Raw genomic sequence first — 23,431 nt, 5'->3', positions numbered from 1 at the left:
TTCGTAGTTTGGTTAAAAGTCAAATTTAATGATGGCTTATAAGAACAATTTCAAAATAAGACTATTAAAGCAAATTATAAATCAATTTCATTATTCTGTTCAAAGGCTGTCTTTTCAAGAACTTAATTCTGCACAAGCTTCTGTTTCAGAAATACATCATTTCATGTTTTACGCTTATTGTCTTTATAGGTATTGAAGGCGAGAAGGAAATACATGCATTCCTGCTTGGAACAACTATAAAATAGAACTATGTCTGGGTGCTTTTAAGTGATTATGTACTTAAAACTATGGAGTATATATTCTAGATATAAATTTTAGACAATGTCTCAAATTTCAACTAGAAATAAAAATCCAAAAATTTGGGATCCCTGGGTGGCGCAGCGGTTTGGTGCCTGCCTTTGGCCCAGGGCGCGATCCTGGAGACCCGGGATCGAATCCCACATCGGGCTCCCGGTGCATAGAGCCTGCTTCTCCCTCTGCCTGTGTCTCTGCCTCTCTCTCTCTCTCTGTGACTATCATAAATAAATAAAAATTTTTTAAAAAATCCAAAAATTTTAAAAATGCAAATTAATGCACAGCTAAAGGAAGAAATAAATCTGTATTCAGAAATTAACCAAGACCACTGGCATTTTAGGAATTAAAACAGTAAGTCTAACTGCATTATTTAAAGAATTATTAGAAGAAAATTTAGTAGCAGATTAGGTTATCATGAAAAAAACAATAATGGTATCTTACAGGTTTGGAATTTCTGAAACTTCATCTATCATCTAACCAAGAATGGGAAATAACTATCAATACTGGTGCTTTTCAGTTGACAATGATAAAACTTAAGACAACAACATTTTATTCTGCTTATTCCAAAGTTTGTCTATACATTAGAATAATGAGGGATCTTAAATATATACCCATTTAGTGTAAATATTTAAGTATAAATTGTATCTTTACACAGAAAATCATCCACTTTTAATTTCCACTTTGCTCAAAGTCTTCATTATAACTGCAGTCACACTGAACAGCAGCTTTATATTTACCTTTATTCTGTGTATATCTTAATAAGACATAGTTATGTTTTAGTAAGGACACTCTAGTAGACTATAGTTATCAAAAGGCTTATTGATAAGTAAGGTTGCCATTTAATATTAACCATGATGGAAATGATGGTACAGATGGGAAAAAGAATAATTCAATAAGCTCAATACATTAAGAAGTATATTTATGTCTCATAGGTTCAGTGAAGACCAGGCATTATAAGAGGATAACTGGGGCAGTGGTTTAGCGCCGCCTGCAGCCCAGGGTGTGATCCTGGAGATCCGGGATTGAGTCCCACGTTGGGCTCCCTGCATGGAGCCTATTTCTCCCTTTGCCTGTGTCTCTGCCTCTCTCTGTGTGTGTCTTTCATGAATAAATAAAATCTTAAAAAAAAAATAAGAGGATAATTGTTTGATGCTGATTTTAAATTGTTATTCATTTGCTAGTGGTATATATGTTGGTTTGCTGATACCAATTTGAATTTCATTTGTTTATAAATCTAAACTGTAACTGGATGCTACACAAGTACCAGAAGACTTGCTACCTAAATCTTTAGCCAACAGGCTTTATTGTAGAGCAAACAACTACAACGATATTTTTCTTACATTTCTCCAGAAGCTATACCATATCAGTTCACAGCTCTGTCAGTCATGCTGCTCAGTCATATACTTTAGTGACTCTTTAATGCTTTTGTGCCACAGATATATTGGGGTTCAGTCTCATTTACGGCTGACACATAGGTAGCAAGTGCTGTCATCTCCAAGAAATGATGGCATTCATGATTTAGATCTCTCTACATCATGTATTCTTGTATTTCATTAGACAAAGTGACAGTTCTCAAGATGCCTTGTTGATCATGCTCTTCAACAGAGTTTGGTACCATCTTCAGTCTTAAGGTAATTAACTATGAGCTTAGTGCCACACTAACTCTGGAGGACAGCTCATGATCAACAGTATGCTTTATTATATGAATGCTTCAAGACTAAAGTGATCAGCATAAAATTATTCATATAAGGGATTTATATTATTTGAAGCCTACTACATTGAGAAAGTTTACTCAATTAGGCATCTGTATTTGGATACTACTTCTGGATCAGAACTATACATATAAAAGGGTTACACAGAAATGGCTGAAAAACATGGGCTCTATTAAACCACATCATTCATAATGCAAAAAGAAATCATACAGGCTGCCATTGACTTTGATGTGATTGTATAACTAGCAAAATATTAGTTGAATTCAAACTTGTCAGTTGCTAACATAAAGTCAGTGAATATAGGCAGAGAGCCTAAGGGGTGTGCGTGTGTGTGTGTGTGTGTGTGTGTTATATTTTAAAAATCTCTTATTTACTTGGTTTCTTTGAGAAAAATGGAATGGCACATTATTCCTAATACTCTTCCAAGGAATACAGTTTCATGCTAAAGGTAGGGGAAAATCCAAATAAAAGTCATTGCATATTATAGACAAAAAGAAAACAGACTGGTGACAAATAAGAAAGCTGCTAGACTCCTTAGGAGATGCATATGTGCTTATTAAATAAAACAAATGTCTTATTTTCCTCATTTCACAAAAACATTAAAATATAGTATTTGTTCTTTGTTGTATTCTTAAGATGTTTTTGGAATACTAATTAAGATATATCATACTCTGGAACTCTGCTATAATCAATTGATAAATACCACACTAGGTGGTATTACTACATGGGAAAGAACTCTCTATCTTGAGGGTATTCAATAAAATGCCAACAAAATGAATAAAACACTATGGTCAAAAAGTCTGCCTAAGAGAAGTAAAGAAAAGCCTATGGCTAGGACTATGGCAATGGTATCCATTCATATTTTATTTCTATGTTAAGGCCATACTATGAAATTTATTATATTTATTTCTTTATTCTACATAGGCCAACAAAAGGTCAACTCATTAACTCATTATATCAGCTCAAAGAAATGTTAATACTGTTCTACTGTTTTAACCTTTGGCTAACATTTTCCAACTTCAGACAATTCATTTATCAGCTACTTGACATTTCTTAAACTAATTTTTTAGGTAAAAAATGCTGGATTTTAAGCAATAAAAAGAAGAATACAAATTGGGATATTCTAGAACTTATCAATATATTAAATTCACAAAGTAATTAAGTAAAAATCAGGATACTCTGTATACATTAAATGGTGTCTTAGTTATCAAATTATTTTTAAAAGTGTATTAAGTGGGTTCTGAAGTCTAATCACTTTAACTATCTTGGTTGCTTATAAACATCTACCATATGACATATGTTAGGAATTGTTTTATTCCTTTGTATAAAAATATAACACAAAGAATGACTTCCTTTACTGAATGATTCGTGAAAACTATAGAAGAGAATTCAACAATGTCAAAGAACTCAGGTGAAAATGAAGAAAAATAGAATAGTTATGTGAAATAATGAGTAAAGAGGCACACTTGCTGACTTAAAGGCTTTGCTCACCTGAACTATTATAAGAAGAAACTATTTAGAGCATTCTGATGATAACATTTCAAGGATTCAATGACAGAAACCTTGTATTTATTTTAATTGATATTATTGCCTGAAGCTTCTCCCAACTAAACTCTTGGACTGTTTCCACTTACATTAAACAGAAAAAACAGAGGTAGACATTCTCATTATTACATTACTTTAAACTTAAAGTAACACACAATTGTTACACTTAATTTTTAAAAGGTCTATTGCTGGTAAGATACTTAAAAAATGGATGGAGATGACAGTTTGTGAGCATGGAGGACACCCAGAAAGCACCTGGTGCATCTAAGAGGCAGCTCCCTCTGCATCAATTGGTGGTACTGCAGGTGAGAACTAACGACTGGGACTGTTATACCTTGTACTTTATTCCAAAAAAAGTGAGATTTCTGGGTTTGTTTTTTCAATGTAAAAACATCTTGATTTCTAAATGGTAGCAAAAGATTAAAAATATTATAAAACATTGTGTGTATAAATACTAGCAATACACTATGAGTTATTTATATTGTATGCCTGGAAAGGAAGACAAACAGAAAAGCATCCACCCTCTCAGCCTTTGTTCTCTTCACTCTTCAGTTTGTGGAATGTGAAAGGAAACAGTGAAGGGGAGTTATGATTCAAACGGCAGACTAAAATCAGGCAGGGAATGAAGTTTGCCAGGAAGAGAAGCAGAGGGAAAGGTGATGACAGTAAAATGAGAGGCAATTTTGTTTCTTCAGACGTATCCTTTTATCTCCACTGGTACATTTTACCATTGCTGGTATCTGATTCACTGAGAACAAAGTGTACTCATTCTGTATGATAAATTCAGTTTAAGAAGGAAAAACAAATATAAGCTGACTATAATGACAAATATAGTCAATAACATAATGTGTATTCTACTTTTATTTTTTTTAAGATTTTATTTATTTATTCATGAGAGAGAAAGGGGGGGGGGCAGAGACACAAGCAGAGGGAGGAGCAGGCTCCATGCAGGGAGCCTAATGTGGGACTTGATCCCGGGACCCTAGGATCACACTCTGGACCGAAGGCAGGTGCTAAACTGCTGAGCCATCCAGGCATTCCTCTACTTTACTTTTATTTTATTTTTATTTTTTATTTTTTTAATTTATGATAGTCACACACACACAGAGAGAGAGAGGCAGAGACACAGGCAGAGGGAGAAGCAGGCTCCATGCACTGGGAGCCCGACGTGGAACTCGATCCCAGGTCTCCAGGATCGCGCCCTGGGCCAAAGGCAGGCACAAAACCGCCAAGCTATATTTTGGGATCCCCAAAATATAAAGTTTTAAATGAGAATTAATATTTACCTATTGGATTAAAAACATGCATTTGCATGCCCATAGGAAATTTTTTCCCCTCTATGTGGATATTCTCTATCTTTCGATCAGTAGTATTATTCAATGTTATTTGTATGGAGACCATCTTATCACCAAAAATACAAGGCTGTCTTGGAAAGAAATAATGGGCAGCTAGTCCTCTTCCACTCATTCGATGAAGCAGCACATGAGTTTTCACTGGTACAAAGACAGGAGTATTGACCTGTTGCACATTGGAAAAACAAACAAAGATGAATTTGTGAATATGGTTATTCTCTTAGAAAATATTAATTATATGACATTCTACTCCTATTTTCCCTAGAGTATGATATAAAGCACAATAACAAATATCATATCCATAAATATTAAGACAGAAATTATACAAAAATGTAAAGAAAATGCCTTCAAAACAGCATTAAAATTTTTCTGTACTCTGCAACATGTATTAAAATATTTTGACAATATGTGCCTAATAAGAATAAGCTGCTGTATATTAAATTTTTTTAGAGTTTATAAACTTTTTGGTTAGTTTTTTTCCCAGGTACACATATCTGGGCATCTTGCTAATTTTCTTATTAGTCTTAGTCATTTGTCAGTTGATTTTCTCAACTCAGATTACTGATCTATTAGACAGTATCACCTACCAATAACGAACATCTTTGTGCCTTCATTTCCAATCTCAACTCCTTGAACTTTTTTCACCTTGAATTTCTTTCATCATAAAATGAAGACAATCACCTCCTTTAAGGTGGTTTCTTCCTTTGCTTTAATGATTAAAAAGATCTTCCCTACTTTGAGCTCAGATAACTATTCACTTACATTTTCTTCTAGAGCTTCATGGTTGTAATTTTTGATTCGTGTAGAACTTACTTAGATATATTGACCTCTATACTTAATTTTTTTCTCCAAGTACTTAACCAATTGTCTGAACATGATTTAACGATTAGCTTTTCCTATGTGACCTGTAAATGCAAACATTCTGATTTATGTACTTGGAGACATTTTTGGACCTTGATTGTTAAACCATTACCACATTGTTTTATTTCTTATAGCCCGACAATATGATTCAGTTATTTGGCAAAACAAAGTATCTTTTATCACTCCATCCCCCACTGCCCCATCGGTATTTTGTTGGCTAATTATCTGTTTATATCCTCCTGATGAATTTTAGTCTCTTTTAGTTAAATTCTTCCCTCAATCTTGAGTGGATTCAGAGGCAATATAATAAATGAAACAGTCCTTTCTAAAATCATATGATAGCTATCTTCCCATTCGAACTCAAAGTACTGCATGTGGCTTGACCTGACTTGGCAAGCTTTAAAAAAAAAATCAATTTTTAATTAAATAGGTCTAATCAAGATTTTTTCATAACAAGTGTGCTCTCCCCCAAACTAGATTTCTATTATAATTGTGAGTACATTTTAACCTATTCGACATGTTCATCATGCCAATGATACCTGATGACATTAAAACTTAATAGTGTTATTTAAAATTCATCAATAGGGACGCCTGGGTGCCTCAGCAGTTGAGCATCTGCCTCCGGCTCAAGGGTGTGGTCGTGGAGTCTCAGGATTGAATCCCGCACTGGGCTCCTTGCTTTCTCCCTCTGCCTGCTTCTTCCTCTACACCTATGTCTCTGCCTTTCTCTGTGTCTTTCATGAATAAACAAAATAAAATCTTAAAAAAAAATTCATTAACAAAAATCCAGGAGTTAAATATCAAATATACGAAACGATAAGCAATGCCTCTAAGCATCATTAAAATGTAGTATTCCTTCTCTAAATGCTCAACTTGTAAGAGTGAGCAATTTAAAAGAATCATCTTAAAAATGCACAAAAGAGTTTATTTTATAAATAAATAATAATAAACACACTAAATAATTATTGTGTTTTATAAATGCAATAATTGAGTACATTTTAAATTCTGGCTATCTAAAGTAATGGGGCAACTGGCCTATGCATTCTACTTTGGCCTTTTGAGGACAATAGCAGTCTAGCATTTTAAGTTTTCAAATCACTTCCACTTCTAAGCTTAGGTTCTTTTCCATGTATAAAAATTATTTTCAAAATTCTTCTGTTTCAATGCTTATACTAAGTTCTATTTCCTTTGCAAATTTTTGAGAGTTTAGTAGCATAATGCAAGACAGCAATCCTTGACAGGGAACATTCATTTAAAGATATAATGGACATCACAAAAACAAGCAAACAGATACAGAATACATATGTGTGGTATGACTGCTCAAGTATATAATACACATATTATATTTATAAATTTATACTCTGCAAAATCTTAAATTCCTATGTCACTCAGGCTATGATAATCAATCTTAAACACAGCCTTCAATTGGATAATCATATTTTTCAGTATCTTATGTTTACTCCTTTAATTAGACAATAATTCTTCTTTTATATTCTTCATTGTTCCAGAGACATGTTGTTATTAAATCATTAAATATATGTTGATGCAACCAGGTTTTCCTCTATGAAAACTCACCAAAGTTTGGGCAACATATAATATGAGGAAGAGAGGCAAGTATAGAGTAGGAGAAGAAAAGCAGTACAGAAGCAGAGGTTTGCTTTATTAACAGTTAGGAATCAGCACTTCAATATCATAAAAGGTGCTTATTAGAATTATAAGGAGGGTACACCCTAAGTCACATAAGACTAGCACCATGTCTTGGTTGATTTATTGATTCTTTTCAGTGTAATCCTGGGACACACAGTCCAAATTTTTTTTTCTAACCAGTCTCAAAATTCTGTACTTTATTGTAATTGCTAAAATGATGTTAATGGATGTGCAAAGGAAAAAATATATAATTTTTTTCCAATCATTCTGGCTACCCTCAATCAAGTTCAAGAATCATTCTCTAATAAATTCAGCATCTAAAAAAGATCTTCTCTGACAACCCTCAAAGGTTATCTGTGATAATAAACGGAGGTCTATATTCTCTTCTCATTAAACAGCCTCATAAATAGCACTTTGTGGTAATAATACATACTTTTACACTATAGAAAAAGGCTAACTGAAAATGTTTGATTTTTTTAAAAACCTGTTTTCTAAGATCATACAGATCATATTAAGTTAACTTCCTCCACTACTAGATGAATTACATAGGTGATACTTTTTCCAATAAAACCATTAAGTTCTATAAATTCTTCAATAATTTTCACATGCAATACAATTAATCCTGATGTGGAAGCAGGATTTTAGTTCAATATTTTGTATATCAAATATCTATATTCCAGAAACATGTATGATCTGTGCTGTTTATATTCTAAGATGCTAAACACTATGAATGGCTTTTCTGACTTCCTTTTATAAAAATCAATAACCTTGCTAAATGTACAAAATACGAGGTGAAAGGTAATAAACTACAGAAAGACCCAGATTTGGGTTGTGAAAATGAGGGCTTACTTTTAAGAAAAAAGTTTTAACAAGTTTGAACAAAATAGATCATCTTAGGTAAGGGTTGGCAAACCACAGCCCATAAGCCAAATATGACCTGCTGGCTGTTTTATAAAGTTTTACTGGAACACAGCCATACTTATTCATTTACATATTGTTGATGTTTGCTTTTTTGCTCTGCAGGGGTAGAGCTGAGTACTTGCAGGGCTCACCATATTTACTATCTGGACCCTTTACAAGAAAAGTTTGCTGACTCCTCATCTAGGGGCACAGATGTTACATACTTCTTCCTTCCTTCCTTCCCCTTACCTTGTTGCTGGGAAACAGTTCTCCACAGTCTCCCAAGTTTTTGAAGTCTTCTGAGCAAAGGTATTAACAACTTGCCTCCTGAAAATCTTTTCAAGGATGTTTGTATAGCAAACAGCCTTTGGAAACAGGAAAATGCCTCCCTCCAGGGCAAAGCTGAGACAGATTTGCTAACAGCTCTTTATAAAAGATTGGGATCTTCTCCTGTAAAGGTCTGTTTCCTGTAAAGCAACACACTGCATGTGCAGTCATCACCTGGCCTTCATCATGTCACCCTGTGGGAACTGGGGAGAAGCGGCGCAAATGATGTTACCCTGGTTATTGCTATTGCCGTAATAAACTGCCCTTTGTCTTTGACACAGTAGTCTCATGTCTTTTTACCAGTATCCATGAAATTATCTTGAGCTAACTTGTTTGCTTGCAAATAGGGTAACATCTCATATCCTTCACAGTTCTTCATACTCTTTTTTTTTGGTCACTTAACACTTTCCAGATCCACTTATTCCAAATAGTTAAAGTAACTTTTAGTAGGACTACCATAAACAGATGCATAGTAACAACAGCCTGAGGGGTGGACACAAGCTAAAACTCCACCTTATATTTAAGGGTGACTTTTGGAATGTGCATAGTAGCACCATACGAGCTAGTGGCTTTGCTAATGAAAATAGTACTTTACATAGTAGAAACTTTTTTCTTTTGACTTTGCTTTATGAAAGTCCATGCTATGACCTGATTGTTTCTGTGAGTTTCTTAACTATCATGATGTGTTCTAATAACTGACAATGAGATGTCCATAAGTTCTATGACATTGAAAAATAAGAGTAATTAAAGGTTTCAGGGTTGCTTTTATCTGGTTCACTACTAAGTGCTGGTCTTTTGAGTGAGCGTTCTCCTCAGTGTTTTACCCTGTAGGGTTAGGTATGGGAATGTGCTTAACACACCCTACTATCTTCCAGGAACCTTGCCACATTCAGTTCTTGATGGCGCTTGCTTGTTCTTATGCCACCTCATGACCTGGTCACACAGTTACCTGGTTCAGGAATAGGGACCTGGCCCAATGAGTCCCTCTCCCATGATCTTTGGGTTTGGGACCTGATAAGTCAAGCTTCTCTCAAGTGGCTAAAATTATTAGATTTAAAACTTTAATGTTTGTGGTTACATTTGTTGCCATACTATTCTGCAAGACATTAAGCAAATTTCAAAGCACAGCACAGATGAGACACAGATCCTGCTGGTATCTTTGGTTTTTATCCTTCTAGAATCTAACACATTTCTACCTAAAGTTTGTTTTTTGGTGAAATGCTCTGGCACTCCTTCTAGTACCTTTTTTTTGTTTTTGTTTCTGTTTTTTTTTTTTTTTTTTTGCTTAAGCTAGTTCAAATTGGGTTTCTATCTTTTTTTTTTTTTTAAGATTGATTGATTGATTCATTCATTCATTCATTCATTCATTTATGATAGACATAGAGAGAGAGGCAGAGACACAGGAGGAGGGAGAAGCAGGCTCCATGCCGGGAGCCCGATGCGGGCCTCGATCCCGGGACTCTAGGATCGCGCCCTAGGCCAAAGGCAGGCGCTAAACCGGTGAGCCACCCAGGGATCCCCTGGGTTTCTATCTTTTAACTTCCCCAACTAACTACTGATCGAGATTAATCAGATTTCAGATCACTATTTGGGGGAGCAGGGAATAAACTTTTAATGGGAGAATATGCTTTCTCCTTCCTTTTTCTAAAGCCATAGTAGGTATGGAATGGAGAGATCAGAGACTCAGGCATGGCCTCTAATTAGGTTGAATCACATGAATCTATCAATTCTACAGGTCAAAACATTGAACGAGCAATTCATATGGTTCAACCTAAGAGCTTGCTTTGATTCGAGACTATTTAGTCCTATCTTCCATAGGAAAGAGGAGTCCTTGATGTGGGCCATCCTAACTCACTAGAGTTCCATACTGAGGTCAGAAAGCAAAGCCACTGCTAATAAAGTACCACCTTGTGTTTCTTTGTTCTCTGATTCTATGTCTCCCCTGGGCATCTTGGGGAGAAAGGTAGTCTTATCTAAGAATTGGAAAGTCCAAGGTTCCCTGTCCAATAAGATCATCACTATTTCAACTAACATTTAGTTGTGCCAACCACTACACTAAGGGCTATGATACAGAGACAAAGATAGAGTATCCCAGTTGTCAAGGAGTTTATTTTAGCTGGGGAGAACTAAGTAAATCAACCAGTGTGATAAATGCCGTAACAGCAATAGACTTATAGTACACTAAGAAAACACAAAAGTCAGAGCTGGCACCTGAGGGAGAGATCAGGGAGGAATCCATAATTTCATGAACTAGGTAAAATCATGAACTAGGTAAAAAATGAGGGAACTAGGTAAAATCTGACCCCTTCTCAGTACCTCTTCTGTAACCATCCTTGTCTGATTCACCACCATTTCACATCTGGATTATTCCAAAAGCCTTCTAAGTGGCCTCCTTGCTTCTACTTTTGTACCCTACTGCGCACAGACTGAGTACAAGAGCCAGGATGAATCAGTTAAGGTTATATCATGTCACCCCTCTGTTCAAAATACTCTAAGGGCTCCCAATTTCACTGAGCATAAAAGCCAAAAAACCTTATAAAAGCCTGTAAGACCCCATTTGGCCTGGCCCCCTGTTGTTTCTTGGACCTCATTTCCTATTACTGTTGGACCCATGACTCACTCCACTCTAGTCACCCTGATTTCCTTGCTATTCTTTCCATACACCAGTAATGGTTCCACCACAGGCCCCTGACAGTGGTTCCCCGGAATGCACTTCCTCCACATATTCATACTGACTCAGTTCTGATTCATCTTTGCTCAGATGTAACCTTTTATTTTTTAAAAGATTTTATTTATTTATTCATGAGAGACACAGAGAGAGAAAGAGAGGCAGAGACACAGGCAGAAGGAGAAACAGATTCCATGCAGGAAACCCGATGTGGGACTCAATCCTGGAACTCTGGGATCACATCCTGAGGCAAAGGTAGACGCTCAACTGCTGAGCCACTGAGGCGTCCCAGATGTAACCTTTTCAATGAGGTTTAACCCATCTGCATTTCTTCCATCTGATTCCCCTTTTCCTTCTTCTATAGCCACTTAATCTTATCTAACACTATATACATAATTCACTTGTTAGGTTTATTAATTTACTCCCCACTTTTATGTTCAATGTGTAAAGCATAATTTTACCCATTTTCAGAATTCAAAGCATAATTTTACTATTTTAAATGATTAGAGATTTGCAGATAACATTATTTCTAGTGGTGGTCATAACTATATTTGATACTGGGTGCTCTATCATAATATTGTTCCTACAAATACTACAGTCTTATCACAGTTTGGTGGTTAAATGGAGATTATCAATATTAATATTTGTTAGTTTAAGGATATGGCTTGACTAGAAATTTTCTATTATGTGAACATGTAACTGTAAATAAATATAAAGATACCATATTTCTTAAAGGCACACACAAAGAACAACTTACTAATTAGATGGACTTATATGACACAATCAGTCTCACAATATCTGTTTTGGATAAAAGCATTACTTCCCATTAAATATTAAAACTTGTAAAAAAAAACTTGTATAACAGGATTATTATAAAAGACAATATTTGAAAACAGTGGCTTTGATTTAATTATTTAACTATAATGTTCAAGGAATTAAAAAGCTAGCTGCATTATAAGCAAATGATATGGTTTATCCTCACTATGATTCTTGAGAAGGTAATTAGTTCAGTAACTGTAATAACTCTAAAATAAAAAGCCTCCTTCCAGAGTTAACAGAACAAAAAGAATCAAGTTACAATGAGATAATCCTCTACAAATCTTTACACAGCATATGTTTAAATAATAAAAGTCGTTTGTGTACTTTTAGATGGTTTATGAAAATAACCAATCAATTCTGCAGACACAACATTATTTCTAAAGGAAATCTATGTGACTCATGATGCCTGTAGATACACAGAGACAAACCACACATATTTTATCAGTTTATTACAGTAAGCAAATAAGCGTGGAATGAGAGTGCACATAACTGTCTACTTAGTGCTTACTGAAACATTTATAAGAGCTGTTATCTCCCTAATAACAGACAGACAGCGTGCAATTTTAGAGAGGAGAAAAGCTTCATATTTTTTAACACTTCACTAAAAAGTAACTGAAGAGTGTAAAATGAAAAATACTCTGTGCAGTTAGCTGGTAATGGACCATATTATCAACTCAAGTTAGATTTATAGGATACAAACTAGTCACTAATAGTTATTTTATGACATAGCATGTCTGCTTTTTTTGAGATTATTAAGATTAAAGTTGTAAAACTTCTTTTGAACATAGCCATTCAAAATGATTGAATTATAAAATTTAAATGAGAATTGAAAAATAAAACATGGAATATCAAGTAAGTGCCTAAGAATAAACCTTGTTCAACATTTGCATTACTATTTCAAAGATAACACTTCCATGTAAAGCTTTATAAAAACAATGTTTTCCAGCTTTTTATGCTTTAACTCACATTTAGTCACTTAATCATTTCAAGTATTATCAATCTATTCTGTTTTTGGACTTCAAAAATATGAAGATCTGCAGTACATAAAGTGCTCTCTTTGTATCTCATTTTATCTGGCTTATTTTATAGGAGTATCTATTTAGATATAAGATTTATAAAAATGACCAGAAAATAGGCACAACAGAGATACAGTTTCATGTTTAAAATTAGTATCTTAACCCATATATGGCTCAAGTGATAAAGAGTTGCAATGCAGAAAGCTACAGTATTGTCTTCTTTACTCAGTAAACTGTAGAAAGCAGTTCCATTTTACCTTTAACCCATAGTATTGACACTAATAATACCCAGTATAAGATTTAAAAAGTGGGAGAAGTTAATTTTCTTAACTCTTAGCTCTAACTGTAAGCATAAACTCAAAGAAATATATGTCCACTTTCCATCAGATACTACTTTAAATAAATGGTTTATAATCCTAAAGATAACCTCCTCCTTACATTTGTAAATTTGCATGTTCTAGAAAGTAATCATGTTAATTTCTCATATTATATTTTACTAATCAATATATATTGTGAAAAACATGAGACTTAAAATTTATTATTTTGGTAATAATATATATCTTATATATTGAGATATATATTATACTTATTTAGTAATACAAATATATATGTTTATATATATTACATCTATCAGAATACATTATCAACAAACATCTAACGAGTACCTTACTTCAAGCATGGTGTTAAGCAGGCATCAGCAAATACAACCTGTTCCTTTGTAAATCCAGTCCATTGTCATTGAGATACAGCCATATCCCTTCATTTATATATTGTCTATGCCTGCTTTGTACTACAGTGGTAGAGTTGAGTGGCTGTGGCTTGCAAAGCTGAAAATATTTACTGCCTGGCCCATTACAAAAAAGTTTGCTGACAATCCCCCTCCTATTATGGGATGTATTGTTTATATGGGTATTGAGATGAGGGGGAGATTATAATAATATCCTCTTCTACGTCCCCTCCAAATCTACAAGTAAATCTATAGTTAACCTCTAAGTTTCACAGTCAATACATTTAATACTTTTTATAAATTTGAAATCCAGATGCACATGATCTTTTATTTACCACTTTCATGGAAAAATAGTTCCAGAACCATAGATAAAGATAAGTTATTCTATTCCTAGATATGTTTTGCTCCTTTTTTTATTTCCTTTCTGACTTTTGGTTTAAGAATGCTAACAAAAACAAAACTGAAACTAGGTTTCAAAGAGTTTAGCAAAAATGGTTCCAATAATTGATCACAATGAATTTCATTAGAACCAGAATATTTTACCTAAGTACAAAACAATTATGTGTTATTTAATAGATGTGACAATCATTTGATCTTAGTAATTCTATTGCTAAGAAAATGTTCGTGCCCTTTTCCATTATAACCAAGGTCAGAACCCTGCATTATTTTTGATACCTTCTTCCAACAATTAGTTGACAAGTTTGATGTCTCTTAAATTTATTTTCTTTTTTCCTGTCAGTCCACCACCAGCTTAGTTCAGGTCATCATTCCCACTTAAAACATTTTTTTAAATATTTATCAAAAATAATTTCAAACTGTGTGAATAAATAAGTAAAATCCCTCTCAGATTTAACCATAATTAAGAATTTGGTGTGCTTCCTAATCTTTTGCTCCCTTCTTACTTCTGCTTGTGCACTCAACTTAGTCTCCTTGTCCTTAGATTCCTTATACTACAATTTGTATCACACACTCCTGTAAAAATCATTTTCTGTGGTGCCTGGGTGGCTCAGTCACTGACTTGATTTGGCATCTGACTTGATTTTGGCCCAGGTTATAGTCTCAGGGTGGTAAGAATGAGCCCCATATTGGGCTCTGTGCTTTGCAGGGAGACTGGTTGAGATTCTCTCTCTCTCTACCCCTCTGCCCCTCCCCACCTTCCCCTACTCACACACATACTCTCTCTCTCTAAAATCAATAAATAAATCTTAGGGGAAAAATTTTTCTTGAAGTGTACCTCCCTTACGTGCTCAGTGAACTCTGTTAGAAAGTGCTAAGCTTTGAAGCTAGAAAGACTCAAGCTGAAACTCTGGCTGTACAACATTCCAAGAGTTTCCTAACTCTTGGAAACTAAAAAAATTACGTTCTAGGAGTCTCAATTTTTACATGTGTGAAAAGGGGAAACTACTAACCTATCTCTCAGGCTGCTGCAACCCTAGGCTGAACATAAACTAAATCTGGAGGACTGAAGGGTTTCAGGAATAAAAAAGGCCCAAGTAAGAAAGATAAGATTTTAGAGTTGAAATAAGAGCATGTGGCTAAAATCCAGTACAGGTGAAAGTTATCAGAACCGAACAGATGAAGAGGCTGTGAAGTTACAGATGCACAGGTTGTTAATGTATACATGGAAATCTCCCAGATGATGGTGGGCTGGAGAAATGATGTCTAAGATGCCAAGATTTTCAATGAATGTGGGTAGTGATTAAGGGATACTAAGGGGAGAAGAACAAGGAAGGGAAGATGACATAGTTAACAAGGGATGGGCCTCTTAGGAGGAAGGAATATGATGATAAGGGAATGACCTTGACACAAACAATCTTGCTGGTAATAAATGATTTTGTCAAAGACAGAATTACAGAGTTATTATGAGTGAGGTCACGCTGAGAATATTTCCAATAGGACAGCAGGATTCAAAAGGTGATTCCCAGAGAAAAACTAGGCTATATAACAGTACTTTGTAAAAGGACATGAGAGAAATTGGTAGGTGTTCTACATATTTTACAGTTGGGACCACTGTATCTAAATACTGGCTATGCTGTTTCTACTTAAATGAATTTTAAGTTAGGGGACAGAGGGATATAAATCTCATCTAGGTGGAGTCCTAGAGGAAGAAAAAAAGGATGTCTCAGTTGATATACAAATTGAAAGAGCAGTGTTATTAGGATTACTTTCAATGCTATTATTTAAAAAACTTTTTTAAAAGATTTATTTTTGAGAGAGAGAGAGAGAGACAACACAGGAAAGGGACAGAGGGGGAGAGAGAGTCACAAGCAGACTCCTGTGCTGAGCACAGAGTCCAATATAGGAAGGACTCCATCCTACAACCCTGAGATCAGGACCTGAGCTGAAATAAAGAGAGGGGCACTCAATCTACTGTACCACCCAGGCAACTCTATTACCACTAATTTTAAATAACCAGACCCTCTACGGATGCCTTCTTTGAATCTGAGAGAGAGGAAAAGCATCTTTTATACTGTAGATGCCAGTCAGACATACCATAAGTTGCTGAGGAATTCCTGACATAGGGTGAAGATGGGTAAACAGGTCCTTTGAGACCGGAGGAACATACCCATACACACACATATTTTTTTCTGATCTGTGCATAAATATCTTAAATTCTTCAGTGAGGAGGTAGGGATGGTAAGAAGAACTTGATTTATCACACAGAAACCTAAGAGTCATTGGAGTCCATGTCTATAGTAGCAAAGCCCACTCTTGACTCAGCCTTCCCTTCATTAAAGTCACTTGACTATGAAATTTTCTGAATCAGGTCCTGGGACTGGGGTCTATGTGACTGTATTCTGGCACGGGTTCAAGTAGTATTCTCAAGCTATACATATTGTTTTTTTAAAGATTTTATTTATTTATTCATGAGAGACACACACAGAGAGAGAGAGAGAGAGAGAGAGAGAGAGAAGCAGAGACACGGGCAGAGGGAGAAGCAGGCTCCATGCAGGGAGCCTGACGGGGGACTTGATCCTGGGTCTCCAGGATCATGCCCTGGGCTGAAGCTGGCACTAAACAGCTGAGCCACCTGGGCTGCCCATGTTATACATATTTTTGACACATGAAACTTCAGAAGCAAAGAAGGTTATGACTTTTTTATTATCAGGTAGAGTTATAATTGGTAGCGTTAAGAAAGTAAACACTAGATTTTAAGTTAGAAAACATTCAAGTTATTTGATGAGAAGAAAATTGTTTAACTTCTCTGAGCTTGAATTTGTAAAATAAGGGGTAACATCTAATCCAATGGATTTTAAAAGGATATAGTGAGATACTGCATTATTGAAGTGTTTTATAGACGAAAGTGTTCTTTAACTATTAAAGACAGTGTTTATTTATTAGCACAAATGAAAAAATAGTGGCATATTAGAACTTAGTATTTTAAAATATCATTTCTGTGAAGTAATAAGCTACAATTCTTTTTGTAATAAATACAAAATACTCCTTATGATAAAGGAAAATAAAGATCAGTCTGTAAACCAGTGGGGAGATTTTTTCTCTCCTTCAGAGAACTACAGGAAATGGGAAGAACCAGTATTTATTCTCTCTTTTCAAAGATTAATAATAATTGAGGAATTTATTTTAAATATGATGTTAATTGTGAATCAGTATCCTTAGTCAAAAGAACTTTTGAAAGCAAGTCAATGATATTAGAATTGTTTAAAATATCACTTCTTTAATAAACTTAGGCATGTAAAAGTGGATTCCAAGTGATAATTTCATAAGCACATTAAAATACAAAAGAATCTCAAGAAAAGTCTGAATGCCATAACATCAGAGGAAGACTACTGTGCTGTGACATATTTTACATTTTTATTCTTTATTATTTTTTTAAAGAGAGAGACAAAGTGTGCATGCACACGAGTAGGATGAGGGGCAAAGGGAGAAGCAGGTTCCTCGCTGAGCAGGGGGCTCCACCCAGGACCCCGGGATCATTACCTGAGCCAAAGGCAGCTGCTTAACCAACGGAGACACTCAGGTGTCTCCATATTTTACATTTTAAAAATTTCATCAGTGTTACAGTATTAATAAAACCTCTAGTATCTATAAAGCTATCTTCAGCACTGAAATTATTGAATCCTACTCTTATTCTGGTTATAAGGAATTAATTCTTAGAATTTAAACATGTTGAAAAGAAAAATGCAAAATACCACTAAAAAACAAAAAGTAATTAAGGTGATCTGAAGCAGCTGGATGGGGCACTAGACCAGATGTCAAGAGACCTGGGTTAGAGTTCCAACTCAGCCATATATTAGTGGTGAGACCTTAGCTAAATCACAACCTCACTTAGCTTCTGTTTTTCTCTTCTGTAAAATGGGGCTAATTATACATATCCCGTCTGTTTCACTGAGTTCTTGTGAGGATAAAATGAGATTCTATATGAGAAATTGATTTTTAAACCATTCAATAAAAGGCACTAGTAAATTGAGTTTTCAGTCCACATTGATAACACCAATCGGTCAGATAACATAAGGTCATCAGGTTAAAAGTACATATCAAAAAGCTGAATCACCATTGGAGAGGGGCTTTTAAAACAGTATTGCTGTATTTATTGATAGTACCATCCAAAGGCCTTTAAAAAAGTAATCCCTTCCCCCATGTCCTTTTTTTCTCTCTGTTAGTTGTGGGTGAAGAGGACTGTTCTCTAAAAGGTTTCTAAATGATGTTGATGTTAAAAAATATAGTATCACCATTTAACAGCCTTTTAAAGAACAGTCCCTAGTACAGTCTTTGTTAACAACTGAGGGAGGAAGGGACTATTTTTTCAAAGGCTTTTAGAGGATGTTGTTAAAAGAATATATAGTGACATCATTTAAAAGCCTTTTAAATAATAGTTCTTCCCTCCCAATTCTAATGTCCTTGGCTTTCATTTATTTTGTACTACAAGCTGAAAATGGACATGCCAACATATTATTGGCCACGGCAGGCATTTGTTGGATGGAGAACGATGTATTGCTCTTAAAAAGGTCGCTGCCCAGAAATAAATCCAAGTCTTTAAGTACCATTTTTACACAGGATATTGCCCACCCACCTTATCACTGAGTTGTAGTACCTTTTGCTTGTTTTCTCTGAGTTTACTCAGGAAGACATCATGAAAAGAGGAAAGAAGTCATAGCTAAGTCATTCTGAGATTTCCTGTGGCATGAATGTAGTCCTACCATCTATCCCTCCACTGCTGCTGAAGTTAACTCTCCATTCAACTTAAAACAAAATCTAACTTCAGCTCCTATTCTGTCTTTATTAAACTATTTCCGCCCACCATTCCTCTCATTTTAAACTTTACTCCAGCAGGAGATAGCAGTGGACACTTTCGGTTCCTCTCTACATTCAGCTCAAAGGGACAGAAGAATTAAAGTAACCATTTGGTTTTAAAGCTTGTACAAAGTCAAATAGCCAGTAAGCTTTGAGATAGGTTAGGTCTGATTATCTTTAACATAAAAAAGAACTAGCTCCAGGGGTATAATCACAGAATATGAAACAATTTTCCATCTCTTCTTGATTTTTTTCAGAAAACCGTCATTTAATTTTAAGAACAGGAATTCCTAGACCTAAAACACTTTGTGAAAAAAACAAGCCTTTAAAAAGCCTATCTCTTCAAACACATGTATTTCAATTCTAAAGTTTAGTGTACTCCTTACTTTTTGCCCATCTTGCACACAGAACTCACCTGTTAGTTCTTTATAATTTACTTAATCACAATAAATCATTATTTGTGATTTACTGTAATAAATCATATGGTTTAGTTAAATATCAAACACACATGGCTCAAGTTCAAGCCCCAATTTATTGCACAACTCTTTCCGACCCTACATCAGCCAATAAAGATATTAGTCACATTCCATTTTGACATTTCCTATGATTTAATTTTCATATTATTACCTTCATTCATTTCATATTATAATTTGACTTTATTCTTATGCACCATGTAAGTAACAAAGTGCTAAGCCTGGACAATAATAATTTCTTTGAATGTTTTTATGCAATTTTATAAAAATATAAGTAACTTTTTTTTCCCAAAAGGCTTATATGTGGTGACTCAGTTACAGATACACACAACTTCTGTTGCCTTAAGAGTGCAAGTGAGTTACCTGTGCCTATATTTGATAGTAAATGGTTAAATATTTTTAAATGTTTAAGAAACTGAATAAAACTTCATGTCACTTGAGACGTTTCCATTATCTGTTGGGATAAATAAATATTTCACTGAGAAATATTATTATAATTTTGATTCTAATAAATGAAAATTGGTAAGATTTTGAAATAAAAATTCTGACTTAAAGAAACATAAAAAATAACAATAGGAAGACGGAAATATATAAAATTTAATATGACTGACCTGAAATATTCAAATTTCTCTTTTTTAAAAAAGACTTTATTTATTTGAGAGAAAGCAAGCGTGAATGGGGGGGGAGAAGCAGAGGGAGAGAGACAAGCAGACTGTGCTGAGCACAGAGCCCAACTTGGGGCTCAATCCCCAGATGCTGCGATCATGATCTGAGCAGAAACCAAGAGTCAGAAGCCAAAACTGACTGAGCCACCCAGGCACCCCCTCAAATTTCTCTTAATTTGATCGGTTCTGATTAGAGTTAAGTAAAACTGCTTGCCACAAATAAGAACTGCTTGGTTAGACAGCTGGCCATAATCTCCACAGCAGGGCTCCATTTGAATTCTAGGAAGAAGTGTATGATCACCATGGTACAATCAACATGAAGATCAAAGAGTTACATGTTTATGTGTGGGGCTAGGCTCTGGCTCTGCATCAGAATGACTTCCATAAATGCCATGCCCCCTACTCTTCCTCCCCTCTGCAATTTGACAGGTGAGGTATCTGAGTCATCTTTCTCTTCATACAGGTTCTATAAGTGAGGTGGTATACAGATTAATGGGCCCAAAGATATTCCAAGTCCTAACCCACAGAACCTATGAATATGTAACACTGCATGGTAAGGGGGAATTAAGGTGCTAATCAGCTGATTTTAAGATGGGGAGATCTTATTCAAGTAGGCCAATGTTATTACACAGTTCCTATGAGTACAAGTTAAGGAGGCAGGAGGGTTAGAGCGATGCAGTGTGAGAACAACTCAGTCAGTTTTTGGAAATGGAAAGGGCCCTGAGCCAAGGGATGCAGGCAGCCTCTAAAAGCTGGAAAAAGCAAATAAAAGGATTTTTCTCTGAGACCTTCCAGAAGGAACATGGCCATATTGACACCTTAAGTTTAGCTCAGTGAGACCCAGTTAGGATTTCTGACCTCCTGAATTTTAAAAGAATAATAAATTTTCAATGTTATCAACTACCCAGTTTCTGGAAAGTATTACAGCAGTAATGGACAACAAATAAAGGTTATTTTGATGTCTAGTTAAAAACTAGTGTTTTGAATTCTTGGGTCGTAAAACCTATATGTGGCATCTATGACATACATTTGTTTGCATATACCTTTTTTTTTTTTTAAGATTTTATCCATTTATTCATGGGAGACACACACAGAGAGAGAGACAGAGGCAGAGACATATGCAGAGGGAGAAGCAGGCTCCATGCAGGGAGCCCAATGTGAGACTCGATCTCAGGACCCCAGGACAATGCCCCGGGCAGAAGGCAGATGCCAAACAGCTGAGCCACCCAGGGATTCCCTGCATATACCTTTCAATGGCTGCTCTGTGATCTGCTTTCAGATCTGCATCAAAAATTCTATAGTAGTATATTTCATTAGATTTAAGTCTCAACTAGTAGAGATACTAATAAATTTGAGTGGCTCTCAAATCTGGATAGTTATTTGTCAGAATCATTTAGAGGACTGGTTTTTTTAAAATCCCTTCACCTAGGGGCACCTGGGTGGCTTGTGGTGGAGCGTCTGGCTTTGGCTTAGGTCGTGATCCTGGGGTCCTGGGATTGGGTCCCACATCAGGCTCCCTGTGGAGAGCCTGCTTCTTCCTCTGCCTAGGCCTCTGCCTCTCTGTGTCTCCCATGAATAAATAAATAAAATCTTTAAAAAAAATCCCTTCACCTAAATATTCCTTACATATTCTCAATGATCCCACTGGGTTGGTTTTGATGCATTTGGTTAACTGATAGGTACTGAGAACCAATGAAAAAAAAATAAAAGATGAACTACCTTCCAAAGGCTCCAATGTAATGCACTGCTTATTTTCTGAGACTGTCTCTTACTCTTTAGTTAGTATATATCAGTCTTTCTGATAAACTATGCATATACAAACATTTTATATGAGTTCTATAGAAGCAAAAGAGGATTATTATAAGTAGTACTAGTCACAGACACTTGGGTGATGAACAACAAAACAAATTTCAATGCGGGTAAAGGAAGGAATAAGAGAAACAGGAGAGGGTTTGAGTAGGGCAGAACAAGTCTAGGATAATGAAAACCTTGGTTAGAGAGAGAGTGGGTAGTAATAAAAGAGCAATAATCGTAGACAAATTCTCAAAAATGTTATAATTTTTGGGGTGTGTGGATGGCATAGTTGGGTGAGTGGCCAACTCCTGGTTTCAGTTCAGGTCATGATCTCCAGGTCATGAGATCAAGAAATGTACCAGGCTCCATGTTCTGAGTGGGGTTGGCTTGGGACTCTCTCCCTCTGCCTCTCCCCACCATACTCTCTACTGTTCTCTCTCTCTCTCTAAATAAATCTTTTAAAAAGTTACATTTTTTTCTAGAGCTATCTTTCTATGAAACAAGCACAATAAAAAGATTTTTAAAAAGGTTATATATACTGCATCCCTGGATCTGGATTCTTAAGCATTTTGCAACCATTCACGTCAAAGTTAACTTTATAACTGCTGGGATAAATAATGTAGGTGTACGCAAGGGTACTTATGCAACCAGGGTTATATGGAAAAATGGAACCACCAGAAATATAAACAAATGCTGCTCAGAAAAGTTCAAGTTTGTGTTCATATGACAAGAGTCAGATGTTTAACCAACTGAGCCACCCAGGCACCCTGACATTTCACCATTCTATGCATCTGACTCTTTGATTTCGGCTCAGGTCATGTTGCCAGAGTTGTGGGATTGAGCCCTGTATCAGGCTCTGTGCTGGGCATGGAGCCTGCTTAAGATTCTCTCTCCTTCTGTCCCTCCCCCCAACTACCTATCTCTCCCTTCTTAAGAGGTAAAAAAAAAATTTTTTTTTTAAATATTCATGAGAGACAGAGAGAGAGAGAGAGAGAGAGGGAGAGAGAGAGAGAGGCAGAGACACAAGGCAGAGGGAGAAGCAGGCTCCATGCAGGGAGCCCAATGTGGGACTTGATCTCTGGACCTGGGATCACACCCTGAGCCAAAGGCGGACAGACACTCAACCACTGAGCCACCCAGGCGTCCCAAAGATAAAATATTTCTTTATGGAAATTCCATATCTATACACCATATTATAGAAGGAATTCAGTATTATAATCCAAGATAAGGATTTTACTCATATATTACTGTACTCCTTTGTTTATGGTTTCCATTTCTGTAAGACTCTTAAGATGCGCCTCAAAACTGTAACCATGGCTTACTTTATTTGCTGCAGCTGATACCAAAATGTTGAGAATGTAGAAGATACTCCATTCAT

At 35.6% G+C, this 23,431-nt stretch overlaps 1 protein-coding gene across 7 annotated transcripts in view; it reads right to left on the bottom strand.

The window, feature by feature from the left end:
* AP3B1 (adaptor related protein complex 3 subunit beta 1) overlaps positions 1-23,431 on the bottom strand; it is a 262,968-nt gene that overhangs the window by 31,777 nt on the left and 207,760 nt on the right. For all 7 annotated transcript variants that reach the window (XM_041752074.1, XM_041752073.1, XM_041752077.1 and 4 more), the window contains one exon: positions 4,838-5,069. In XM_041752074.1, the coding sequence (XP_041608008.1) occupies positions 4,838-5,069 (232 nt within the window). The remainder of the gene's footprint in view (positions 1-4,837; positions 5,070-23,431) is intronic.

The sequence above is a fragment of the Vulpes lagopus genome, chromosome 4 (genome assembly GCF_018345385.1).
Source record: "Vulpes lagopus strain Blue_001 chromosome 4, ASM1834538v1, whole genome shotgun sequence".
NCBI lineage: Eukaryota > Metazoa > Chordata > Mammalia > Carnivora > Canidae > Vulpes > Vulpes lagopus.
Note: the sequence above shows the minus strand (reverse complement) of the source record. Positions and strands in the feature narration are given on the sequence as shown.